This window comes from Grampus griseus, assembly GCF_964374135.1.
Source record: "Grampus griseus genome assembly, chromosome: 1".
Taxonomy (NCBI): Eukaryota; Metazoa; Chordata; class Mammalia; order Artiodactyla; family Delphinidae; genus Grampus; species Grampus griseus.
In genome coordinates, this window is record NC_139017.1 from 166,396,542 (window position 1) to 166,409,930 (window position 13,389).

Here is a 13,389-nt window from a genome sequence, read left to right on the forward strand (position 1 = left end):
CCCTGTCCTCAGAATCTGAAGTTTCCCATCAAACTATGAGAAGAGTTCCAATTAAATCGTTCAGAAAGAAAAGAGGACTGCATAAAGAAGGAATGCCTCCAAAAACATAAGAATAGTGACACTATATAAAGGCATGCTTGAGAAATGGCCTAGGTAGCTTTCTCTGACATGAAAGTCTCAATGATTACAACCAATTCCCTATCCCAGTTGAATTACCCCAGAAACAGTATACCATCAATTGTCAGTACTGATAAAAAATCAGATTTATTTAGATGAGATTTTAAGTTGGGGGGGGAGGGAGGGGAATCATTCACAGACTCTTGTAAGTGTGTGCTAATCTGGACCTTTCCGTTAATTTTTGTTTTTAACACAATCCCTGACCACTACAAATGATTCAGTAAAACGTGGGAACTCACCAACACAAGAGCTTTATTTAGAAACTAATAATTTTCTCCATAAAAACAGAGACCTCTAACAAAAGAACATATACTGTGGAGCTGGTCACAGTCTTCCTGCGCAGCTTTCTTGAGCACTGCAGACCGCTGTCAGAAATAAGCCCTGAATCCTACTGCTGCTCGAAACCACTCCACTGTAAATAAACGTGGGGTTCCACAGTCCTCACCTGTGTAAGTGCAGAACACTCCACATACTTGACAGCCTTCAGGTCACGGGCCAGTTTTTCAGCAGTCTCTGGGGTGATAGGCTTCTGTTTATTCTTGGCAAGTTTCTCAATAGTAGAGGGGTCATCTCTGAGATCAATCTGGGTCCCAACAAGCAAGAAAGGAGTCTTTGGACAGTGGTGAGTTATCTCAGGCACCCACTAGAGAAAAGATATTTTAAAAAATACACCTGCATTAATCCACAAGCCTCCAAAGCTATTTACAATCAACAGAAGTTCTATGACAACCTTTTTTTCAGGACAAGAATATCTGACTAACTCACCTTTTCTTTCACATTTTCGAATGAGGATGGAGAGACCACTGAAAAACAGACTAGAAATACATCTGTTTGTGGATAACTCAGCGGTCGTAATCTGTCATAATCCTCTTGCCCTAAGGGGAAAAAAAACTGGAGAAATCAGCAACTGAATCTTGGTGCCCTCATAGCATTAAAATCACAAATCAGTCAACAGACTAAGCATGCAGCTAACAGCACACTTATCATTAATAAGAAGGCAACTTATTTAACAAAATATATGGCTTTGTAATAGAATATTTGAGCAATATTCTCACTCAGCTAATTCTAGTTAAAAGGTACAAACTATCAGTTATAAAATAAATAAGTCACAGGGATGTAATGTACAGCACAGGGAATACAGTCAATAATATTATAATAACTTTGTATGATGTGTAATATATAAAAATATCAAATAACTGTTATACAGCTGAAACTAATATAATATTGTAAGTCAACTACACATCAGTAAAGAAAAGCAAAACCAAAAACCAAAAAAAAATTTCAGGTCCTTAGAACAGCAATGAATTTGTTATGTATTAATTATTTGCTTTGTTACTGATTTGTAGTTTTCAATCTTTGTGTCTACTAGCAACCAAACAATAATGTAACAAAAATAAACTGTTGCTACAGAAATAGTTAAAAATCAAATCTACTCCGATCTGATTAAGAAACAATCACAGTGAAACTATCTAAGGGAAGAAAAATCTCAATGAAACCCAGCTGACAAAATCCACTGCCCATGACTACCAAAGCAGATTCACATGTTTAGTTAATGTGTACATGTAAGACCACTACCTGAAACTGAAAACACACAGAAAAAAATTCAACAAGAATCAATGGATGCTAAATCAATATGGAGGAAACTCTGGTGAAAAGGAGAATATTTGTATGGTCTTAAAGATTATTAATAAACCACAAGGGGAAGAACATAACTACATTGTGAAGAAACAACATCACCTTGACTGAGTGATCTAGATTGCCATCACCAATGAGTGGCAGATGAGTATCATATGCCTCTACATTTATATCCTGAGAAAGACATCACTAAGGTAGTATTCCAACCAAAATAGCATAACTTGTATCTAATCATGAGGAAACAGACCAAACCCAAAATGAAGAACATTTTTGTAAGGGGAAGAGGGAGAGAGGATTCCTGGGCCTGTATTCAATAAAAACATCATGAAAGACCAAAAAAAAAGGGGGGGGAGGCAGGAGAGCTGAAGAACTGATCCAAATTATAAGAAACTAAAGAGACATGACAATTAAATGCAATACACGGTCCTATGCTAAAAGCAGAAAAAACTGGACGTGGATCAACTGATAAAACTGGAATATAGATGTTAGATTAGTGTATGGTATCAATGCTAAATTACCTTAAGTTGATTACCATTATACAAAAATGTCTCTGCTCTTAGGAAATACATACTTATTCAAGGCTAAATGGCAACTTACTCTCAAATAGTTCGGGGGAAAAAATTATGTATAAATATGTTGAAAGAGAAAAATACAGCAAATAGGGTAAAACATTAACAACTGGTAAATTTGGTTAAAGGATGTATGTGGGCTCCTGATACTATTTTTGCAACCGTTCTGTAGGTTTGAAATTATTGCCAGATAAAAAGTGTTTTAAAATATCCATACACATTTCCAGAACTGTGAAGGGAAGGGAAGAGTCACAGAGGAAGGATTTAACAGTCCAATTTCAAAAGTGAGCTACAACAATCCTATGTATTAAAAGAATAGCCCTAAAAAACAAACAAACAAACAGAAAAAGAACAAAAAGGGAATTCCCTGGTGGTCCAGTGGTTGGGACTCTGCACTTTCACTGTAGAGGGCACAGGTTCAATCCCTGGTAAGGGAACTAGGATCCCACATGTCACACAGCCCAAAAACAAAAAAAAACCAAAAAACAAACAAATAAAAGAATAGGTAAGTAATTAATGACACTGAACCGTATGCTAAAAATGGTTAAAATGGTAAATTTTATATTATTTTACCACAATAAAAAAAAAACTTTAAGGGGAAAAAAAGAAAGTTAAATATTTTGTATGCCAGTGATTTGTTTTGTTTTGTTTTGTTTTTGCCAGCATTGAGAGAGAATACAAGAATTTAGGGTAGCTATCAAAACATGATAATTAACGATGTCATTCTTATTGCCACTTAAATAATACAACATAAGTAGACAATAAAGGTACTGTCAGGATAATACTCTATGGAAAGTGAATAAAGGTTGAAGGAGAAGTCCAAACAGCAGATATTACAAAACAATAAAACCACCATCAGTACCTCTAGCATTTACTGAATACTTACTATAGCAATATGCTAGGGTTAGAATCAAAGGAATTCAAAGGTATGCACTAAGATGTGTAATTCTCACTTCTTAAATTATTAATATAATGTACAACTGTAGACATAGAAGGGATTTGGAAAAGAAAGAATGGGGAAAACAAAATCAGCCAAACTCTAACAATTGTCTCAAACTGCCTGAGCTCTAACGCTAGCTGGAGCTTTGAGGCATCACAACCAAAGCTCCAATAAAACAACAAAACAAAAAGTAAATGTAGAAAATAAGACAACAAAACAGTTAACCAAGCTGTGTAAAAAGTACAGACATTCACATACCTTTTCTTAGCCCTAGACCCTATTCAAATGGAATATATTTCACAAAAATTAAGTCTGGCATACTAGAAAAGGCTTCATTTTTAGTCATTCAGCCCCTGCAACAAAACAGATCCAAGTCTGTATTCCTGAGCACCACTAGGGGCATCTAAATAAATGCCCAATGTTTTACATGCAACCAACCTTCTATTCAGATGGACTGGTGACAGAAAACAAATACAGTCATTCTTTTTTTTTTTTTTTTTCCTGCAGTACGCGGGCCTTTCACTGCTGTGGCCTCTCCCATTTCAGAGCACAGGCTCCGGACGCGCAGGCTCAGCGGCCATGGCTCAAGGGCCCAGCCGCTCCGCGGCATGTTGGATCTTCCCGGACCGGGGCACGAACCCGTGGTCCCCTGCATCGGCAGGCGGACTCTCAACCACTGCGCCACCAGGGAAGCCCCAGCCATTCTTTCTTAACACTAGATCCAAAGCTGTACTGGTCTGTCCATTTACTTGCAATGAACAAGCCCTCAAAGCTATAAATCTTTTCCTTTCCCAAGGAGAAAAAAATTAAAATTGTTCGATAAACAAAAAGTAGGCTACCTTACATCTACATTTGCTACAATTGCTACATTTAAGGAAACAGAATGAGTACGATCCCTTAGATGAGCAAGATTCTTCAATATCCAAGCATAATTTATCCAGCTAAAATCTATCCTCTAAGTATGAGGCAGCACTATCATTTAACATACTTTAAGGTACACAACATGATCAAGAAATTTTCACTCTACTGCGTAAGACAGGTTTTGACTACAAGTCTTAAATTATATCTACTCTAACAGTACACCAGCTCATCACTTAACTTCTAATACTTGACAAAAAGCAAGGATGCATCTCATGAGTTGCTGGTTTTTTTCCTTCCTCCATATTCAGAATTTGAATTCAAGAGGAACTAAGTCAGTTTGAACTGAGGGCTCTGGTCCATAAGAAAAATCTGAAGTGATCTCATGGTATGAAAAATAAGAATACTGCTAAAAAACAACACTTTCAAAGAATTCCAGTAGGACATTGTAAACCCAAGAAGACAAATTAAAGATTTCACAAAATTTACCGCTACAAATTAAAACCTAAACATTTTTTCTACAACCAAGTACTCAAAATTTAATGGCCCTTAGTGATCCCTGCTTCCTCTGTGCTATGGAGCTTACTCCTAAATAATTCCGTACCTTTTATATCATAAAAGAAAAAGAAAAAAAATCCAAAAATAAATGAGGACACTCTGGAACCTGAGATTCCTACCATGTTATGTATAACATCTGTAAAAATCTATATTATTGCATGTTAATGCAGAACTTACTGAAGATTCAAATCTTAGTCGTAACGCCTTTGGAAGGTTCTACAGTAGCACTAAACTAGAGACCAAAGCAGCTATAAATATCTCTATGGAGAGCGTTATCATTCCTGATAATGTAATTGATCAGTAACTGCAGAAGGTTGCCAGATACTAGAAAACACCTCAATGAAAGGAGTTTATTTTTAAAAAACACAACAAACAAAAAACAGAATCAGCTAAACCAGGTCAAAGTGCACCACTATGACTTGTTCTGAATATTCTTCTGCTAAGGAAGAGAATAATATTAGCTGTACACCAAACACATTCCAGTCCCTGTGCTGGGTTTTTTTAATAGTAAAGTGTGTGAATCATAAATACACAGCTCCTGAGTTTTTACATATGTATACACTTTACTAAACTATCACTGAATCTTCACAACACCTCTAAAAGGAAAATATTTTAAACATTTTACATATCAAGGTAATTAAGCCCCACACAGTTAAGCAACTTGTCAACTATCTAGCTAACTGCTCTATCTAGCATCAAAGTCCAACCTTTCTCTTGTTTATTACCATGGTAAGCCCGGAATGATTGACTGTGATTACAATGATTAAAATTTAAAAATGAAGCTAGCTTTTGAAAATTGAACCTAAGAAAACAATTAAGACTATATATAAATAAATGAGAATGGGGAAAAACAAATTTAATGTAAACATAAATGAACCCAACTGTATTACAAATAATATAGCCACACTTTGGGGGGGGGTGGGGATAACAAATCCAAGTAATTTTTGAACAAGGAACTGTGTATGCTATTAGACCAAAGAAAAAAATTACTGCAAACAAATCTTGAACTCTTCTTACATATTTGTTTTTCACAGTGGTAATGGTATAGCAATTCTGAAACTATTTTGTGTGTATTGCAGGACTGAAAACAGGTACATCTTTTGGGGAACCTAGCTTCTAACTATAGAAGAAATGGAGATGAAAATATGGAATTGATGAAGGTAAAGAAGACTGCCTGAGTTGGACTAAATTGGAGGTATCAACAAAAACTCATTATCCAGAATAAACGTGTTAATATTTTCTTCCCTAGTTGAATGAATGATATTCAGGACAAGTCACTGTGGTGCAGAACAAGTCGCTAGCATGTTACAGCTGTTTGCTGTCTTATCTCTGTCCAGACCTCTGTAGCAATGAGCATATCTAGCACCTAGATTCCCATTTTGCAACAACTGTAGGAAAAATTGATTCAGGCAAGAATTGTCAATGGTTATTAAATCTAGAGGGGGTGCTATTTAATGACAACAGAATATTTACACCATTTTAATGTATCTCCTCACAATTAATTATTAATTATAAAAGGAAAAATTCTAAACATATAGTAGGAAAACTGGACAACACCTTAATCAAGTGATCAGAATTACTTTTACCAAAAGGTGATACCCTGAGATGGACGTAACATTACTGATCTGGTATTCTAACCAAATATGCAATATCCTGAATCTACTCATGAGGAAATGGACAACCTCAAACTGAGAAACATTCTGTAAAATAAGTGGCCTGTTTGCTTAAAAAAATGCCAATACCATAAAAGGCTGAGGTTCCATACTAAAGGATACTAACCAAAGAGAGCGACAACTACATGCAATGTGCGATCCTAGGTCAGAACCTATACAAGAAAAATTGCTCTAAGGGACAATATTAGGACAATTGACAAAATTAGAGAGTTGACTACAGGTTAAAGTTTAAAATGTTATATATAATGTCAAATTTCCTAAATTTGGTAAGTGCACTAGAAGAGAATATCCTTGCTATTAAGAAATCTACAGTGAAGCATTAAGGAACAAAAGGCCATGATGTACGCAACCTAACTCTCAAATGGCGTAGAAATAAAAGCAATATGCATATAGAGCTGGAGAATGTCACGAAGGTTAAGAATTGGTGAATCTGGTAAGGAGTTCTTTGTATTAGCAACTTTTCTGTAAGCCTGAAGTTAAATCAACACAAAAAGTGACAAAAAAGAATGTGTGTCCAAATACTAAAATGTTTCTGTAGTAAAGATCATAATATGAAAGAAAACTGCAAACAGACCCCTATATTAACAAAAGAAGTTAAACAAATTGTGGTGTGAACTGCCACACAACGGACTACTGTGGAACCATGAAGACTATGACACACAAGTACAACACTGAGAGGTATCACCATGCTTTTCTTTTACGAGATAAAGTCAGGTACAGAGAGAAGAATATCCTTTTTTTTCCTATGTATAAATACAATGAATGTATAGGAAGAGCTCTGTTTAGGACATACACTAAGATGTGATTGTCTCTGGATATAGATGCTTTTTCATTTTCTCCTTTAGCTTATCTATATTTTGATTTTCCTGTAATAAGCAAAACCTGTAATCTCTATAATAAAGAATAATATTTTTAATTTTGACATAGAAAGGAATTGGTGGTGGAATTGGAATTATTCAATATGAAAAAGAGCCTATGATAAACATATTGTGAAAAAATTTAAGTATAGAACTATATACACAATAGTAAAACATATGAAAAAAATAAATAAATAACTGTGGAAACTCATTAAACAAGAATTTGGGGGACTTCCCTGGTGGTCCAGAGGCTAAGACTCTGTGCTCCCAATGCAGGGGGCCCAGGTTTGATCCCTGGTCAGGGAACTAGATCCCACGTGCTGCAACTAAGAGTTCGCATGCCTCAACTAAAAAGACCCCGCGAGTCACAACTAAGACCCAGCGCAGCCAAATAAATTTTAAAATATTAAAAAAAAACAAAACAGAATTTGGTGTTGTGACCACAGGGGCAGAAATAAAGCTATGAAACAGAGGGAGAGTCCTATCTCTGGTCTTAAGTGATATTATTTTAATATATCTACAAGAGTTTCAGCCAAAGACAGGAATAGTATAAAAAGAATTCAAAACGACTATATTCAATATCTTGTAATAACCTATAATGGAAAAGAATCTGAAAAAGAAAAACATATATATATATATATATATATAAAAAACTGAATCACTTTGCAGTACACCTGATATTAACACAACATTGTAAATTAATTATACTTCAATTTTAAAAAGGTTTTAAAAAAGAATAAATTAAAGAATTCAAAATAAAATAACACAATCAACAGGTTAAAAGTAACCAAACAGTTAAAGGAAGTCAGAGGCTATCTCAGTGGGGATGAAAGCTTTAGCAGAAAGAAAATTGAGTTAATGGCATGACTTGAACCAGGACTCTGAGATTAAGGCCTTTGGAGAAAGACACAGAGTCTCCTTGTAGGTATGTCAAAGATAGGAGACTCAATCTGGATGCCTACAGTCCCAGGTCTCCAGTGCCTGTCAAAAAAGATCTCTGGCTTATAGCGACCTTAACCAGTTGAGGTGAAAACTCCCCAATTTGCCTGGTAGAGTAAAATAATTTCCTTAGTGAATGGCCTTTAACCCCTAGAAAGATTCAGAATCTAATATAGAGATGAAATAAATCAACATTATTATTGTTAATTTTCAGTTACATTTAGGAATAACCTATTCTTATTTAACACTCAGTGTCTATAGTATTTAAAACAATCACCATGGGACTTTGCTGGTGGCACAATGGTTAAGAATCCGCCTGTCAATGCAAGGGACATGGGTTTGAGCCCTGGTCCAGGAAGATTCCACATGTCGCGGAGCAACTAAGGCCATGTGCCACAACTACTGAGCCTGTGCTCTAGAGCCCATGAGCCACAACTACTGAGCCTGCGTGCCACAACTACTGAAGCCTGCTTGCCTAGAGCCCATGCTCCACAATAAGAGAAGCCACTGCAATGAGAAGCCCGCGCACCGCAACGAAGAGTAGCCCCCACTCGCCGCAACTAGAGAGAGCCTGCACGCAGCAACGAAGACCCAACGCAGCCAAAAATAAATAAATAAATTTATTTATTTTTTAAAAAACTATCACCATGTTAAAGAACACAATAGATTAGTTTTCTGATTCCAATTTAAACTGTGTAATTGAGTAACTGATCTTGAGGTTTTTTTGTTGAAAATGTTAAGAATTTTATGAAAGTTGTAAATAATACTGTTTAAGATAAATTAAAACAAATACAGAAAATCATAAATTATCAGGTTTATTAAAGTTACATATGTAAAAACTTGGAAATGTTTCACTTGTCAGGTCAAGCAAACTGAATTGCTCAAAACAGAAAAGTAAATACATTAAATTTATAAATGCAATCTAAAGTGCTAGAAGAAATTTAACAGTTGTAAATGAGGCTGACTGGGATTAAAGTCTGACCAATCCAAATTAAATAAACCAATATTAATCAAAGGACCCTAGGCCACCTTAAGAACAATCTGTCAAAACCGACTGTTTTAATAAAAGATTTAATAAGTGTGCAACTAAACTTAAAGGCTTACCCACTCCCAAACTAACACTGTACAAAGACCTGCATACAAATGTTCATAGCACCATTATCCATCATAGCTTAAAATTAGAACCCAAACAACCAGCAACTCGTAAATGGATAAAACAAACTGTGCTATATTCATTGACTGGAATACAACTCAACAATAAAAAGAAACAAACTACTGATACACATAACATAGACGAATCTCAAACAAATTTGCTAAGTGAAAGAAGTAAAGCACAAAAGGCTACAGACTGTGTGGTTCCACTGATATGAAATTCTAGAAAAGCAAAATCATAGTGACAGAAAGCAGATATGTGGTTGCCTAGGGCCAGGTCAAGGGAAGGGACTGACTATAAAGGGCAAAAGGAAACTCTTTAGGATGATGTATATTGATTATGGTGGAGGTTACACAACTATATGGTCAGCAAAAATAAACTGAACACTTAAAATGAGTGAATTCTATTGTATTATACTTCAGTAAAGCTAAAAAATTAAACACTGATTAAACCATAAAGGTTTATAAAAATAAGCTTTGAAATTTGAAAATAAAATTTTAAATTAATTTTCAACCCCAAGTAGCCATAAATTGTCTTCTCTCTGTATATAGATTGCCTCCAAGGGCACACAGAAACACAAAAAATCCCTCACCTACCACGAAATGTAGGTCATTATCTCATTTTGTCTATCTTCCAAGTTTCCTCTAATATACCATTACCCCTAATTTTTAATTCATAAAAACTTTAAAGGCCTAAAACACCATTAGAAAGCCACTGATCTCTGGGGCTTCCCTGGTGGCACAGTGGTTAAGAATCCGCCTGCCAATGCAGGGGACACAGGTTCGAGCCCTGGCCTGGGAAGATCCCACATGCCGCGGAGCAACTAAGCCCGTGCGCCGCAACTACTGAGCCTGCATGCCTAGAGCCCATGCTCCACAACAAGAGAAGCCACCGCAATGAGAAGCCTGTGCACTGCAACGAAGAGTAGCCTTTGCTCGCCGCAACTAGAGAAAGCCCGCGCGCAGCAATGAAGATCCAACACAGCCCAAAATAAAAATAAATAACTTTATCAAAAAAAATAAAGAAAGCCACTGGTCTCTAAACTTAACTGTTTACTATTGTCTCTCCATTTCACCCTCCCAATTGAATCTAGACAGTTCCTTAAAGTGGGCAGTATGATACACTCCATAAGAGCAATATGTCAGCTGACAGACAGTGAGAGGGTAACTCATAAAAAGTGAAAAAGTTAGGATTCCTACATACCAAAAGGATACCTTTCTGAATTTTTCCTTTGCCTAACTGAGCTGATGACAACAGAAACAACAGAGAAAAGTCAGAAATGAAGATGTGCAGCTACTGTTAAAACAAGGAAAAAACACTGAGAAATTGGGAATACTTAAGGAAGAAAGAAATCTGTTCCTTAAATCTGAAAAGTTGACCACAAATGTCAATACTGTGAGCTAGATTATTGGTTTGCCCTCAAAATATTTTCAAATATAGTATAAAATAACAAGTTATAGTATAATATAAGAAGCTATCTGTACATATAATATGCAGACACATATATTAAGTAAGTCTTCAAATATCAGAGTGATAGTACAGCCTGTCTAAGGTACTCTGCTCTCATCCTATTTTATCTCCTTCCACACCATCCATCCAGGGTACCCCAAATGCCTATTTGCTATTCCAGGTCTTGGACTGCTTCTTGGTCAAGCATCGACCATCATAATATTCAATCCTGCTATTAACAAAAGGCAAATGGTTTGCTAATATTCTAGTTTCCCAAATGTCCAAAAAAAGACAACCACCAAGTGTTATAGTTACAGACCAAAACATTGGAAAAGACATCAAGTTTTCACCTGCAGTATCAAAAAGTCCAAGAGTATAAGGCTCTCCACCAATCATAACTGTGACTGCATAGTTGTCAAAAACCTAAAACATAAAAATATGACATTGTTAGTGTGCAAGGGGATGGTCAAAACAGGACAGGACAACTCTTAAGCTAAGACAATGTTTCTTTCCCAAGACTCAACCATCTCTTAGTCCATCTTTCTTATATGACCAACCTTGCCAACTAAGCCCTTGCATGACCTAATAGTTCTTGAAAAAAGTGGCAGGAGATGTATTCTGGGATGTCTGCTCTACCCCAGCAGCTTGGATAAAAATCCACAGAAGGCTTAGAGGTGTCACAGGAGCAGAGTCCCCTGACTATACAAGATGATCCTATTCAAGTCTGAAACTTCTGAGACAGTAGTTTAAAGTTTACCTCAATTTTCAACCTGATTTCTAAGAAATTATTTCTTCATAGACCATTTCCTTTTAATCTAGTATTAAAATCTCCTAGATCCATGATAATCTTGTTCCTTTCAGGGTTGAAGACAGGAGCAGCCTTGTTGCAAACATTCCCATTAGAGAGAAATGTAGGTTCCCTCAAGGTACTCAAGGAAAGTGTCTAAGAAACGGCTGGCAGATTTTTTGTTGGGACTTCATGAATAAAACTCATGTTATTGGGTACAAATCACATGACCTAAGATATCTTCTTTGAATTGGGTATACTTAAGGATAGTATATAGGTAGGGGTGTGTGTGTGTTTATGTACACTTAAGGATAGTGAATAGGGTATACTATTTGTAAACAGACTGTAAAACCCATTAACAAACTTAGTATATACTAATATTGGTTGTACTAAGTTATTTGTGAAAATGGGAGCTAACAGTGCTAAATGAAAAAAGACCCAACACTAATTCATGGACTCCTGAATTAATTTACAATTGAAAAGCAAGGCTTTGCAACCAGGAGAAGGATGTTACATTTTAAGATCAGCTCTGTTTAACACTAATTTTCTGGTTCATGTTTTAGTGGGTTGTTGGGAGTTTGTTTAAATGTAAGCAAGAGTGGACTGGAAGCAAGGGCTTTGGGGGAGGTGGTAGTTAAGGGAAAGTCAGTTCCTGATAACAAGAACAAGGAAGTGTAAAGAATGTGGTTAAGCTCTCAAACCATTCAGGTTATTTTCTTAAGTCATACCTAACCCTCTTCCAGAGATCCACATACAAACACATACATAAAACACCCATAAGCCCTCCTTAAATAGAAAGCCTAGACTCAGAAACCATGTTTACAAGAAAACAACTTTAAATGGAGACTGAAACACAAATAATCTGACAGTTGCCCTCACTCAAGACCTACAAAATCGATGTATCTCTAAAAGTCCCCTAAAAGTCCCTTTCAACCTCAGAACTTCTTTCACTTATGAATGTCCCCAAATGGGCCAACTCAAAAAATACGATTTCGTATTTAAAAATATGATTTCTCCCCCTCAAAGAAACCTAATTTTTCTTCCAAAAGCCTGGGCCTACCTCAATCACTTTATATGCCCTGGGACATTATAGACTTTCAATTACAATTTAACATAATTACCAAGCCTTTAACCTGTCACCCTCTTAAAAATGCTCTCATCTCTGAAGATTAACCTAAAGTAATGATACATTTTCTTCCTTTTTACTTCCAAACAATACTAGTTCCATATTAATCATACATAGGTGCTTCATAACCCACCCCTAAAAGAGCTCACTTCACAGAGGTGGTTATTGCCAGGCCAGGCCAACCCTAGCTCCTCTCTCACCACAGAATAGACATCTATGTTTAATATAATTACACCACTGCATTGGTCAACCAACCTGGGACAAACACTGGATCCCCAAACACATTCACAATGAGTGTTACTCTAAATAACTGTCTCTCTCACTTCAGTATCTTTGTTATTCCCATTTTCCCTCTCTACTCTTCCAAGGAGCTGATAAAAAGCATTTGTGGGAGAGAATCCCCAAAGGCTTCTTCTGTTGATGTACTCATAAGAAAAACAGGTCTTCTGTGCCTCTAAAAACCAGTCTGGAGCTCCATTACTGCTAGGACAACAGCTCCATAAGCTTTCCTTCTATTCCCTAAGGAGAATAAGTGGAGACACATACTACTTTCCCTGAAGTTACAAGACCCCCAAAATCATCCCAGAAGATCTCCAAGCACTGATTAATCATTGGCCAAGATATCAAAAAAAATCACCTCTTTCCAAAATGTAGGGCATACTTCTCCA

General features: G+C 36.3%; 1 protein-coding gene across 3 annotated transcripts in view; it reads right to left on the reverse strand.

Annotated features, from left to right (window-relative positions):
- Positions 1 to 13,389, reverse strand: part of CDC42 (cell division cycle 42) — a 42,203-nt gene that overhangs the window by 5,488 nt on the left and 23,326 nt on the right. For all 3 annotated transcript variants that reach the window (XM_082660011.1, XM_082660009.1, XM_082660010.1), the window contains exons 3-5: positions 11,159 to 11,231; positions 943 to 1,052; positions 623 to 820 (exon numbers count right to left, since the gene is read on the reverse strand). In XM_082660011.1, the coding sequence (XP_082516137.1) occupies positions 623 to 820; positions 943 to 1,052; positions 11,159 to 11,231 (381 nt within the window). The remainder of the gene's footprint in view (positions 1 to 622; positions 821 to 942; positions 1,053 to 11,158; positions 11,232 to 13,389) is intronic.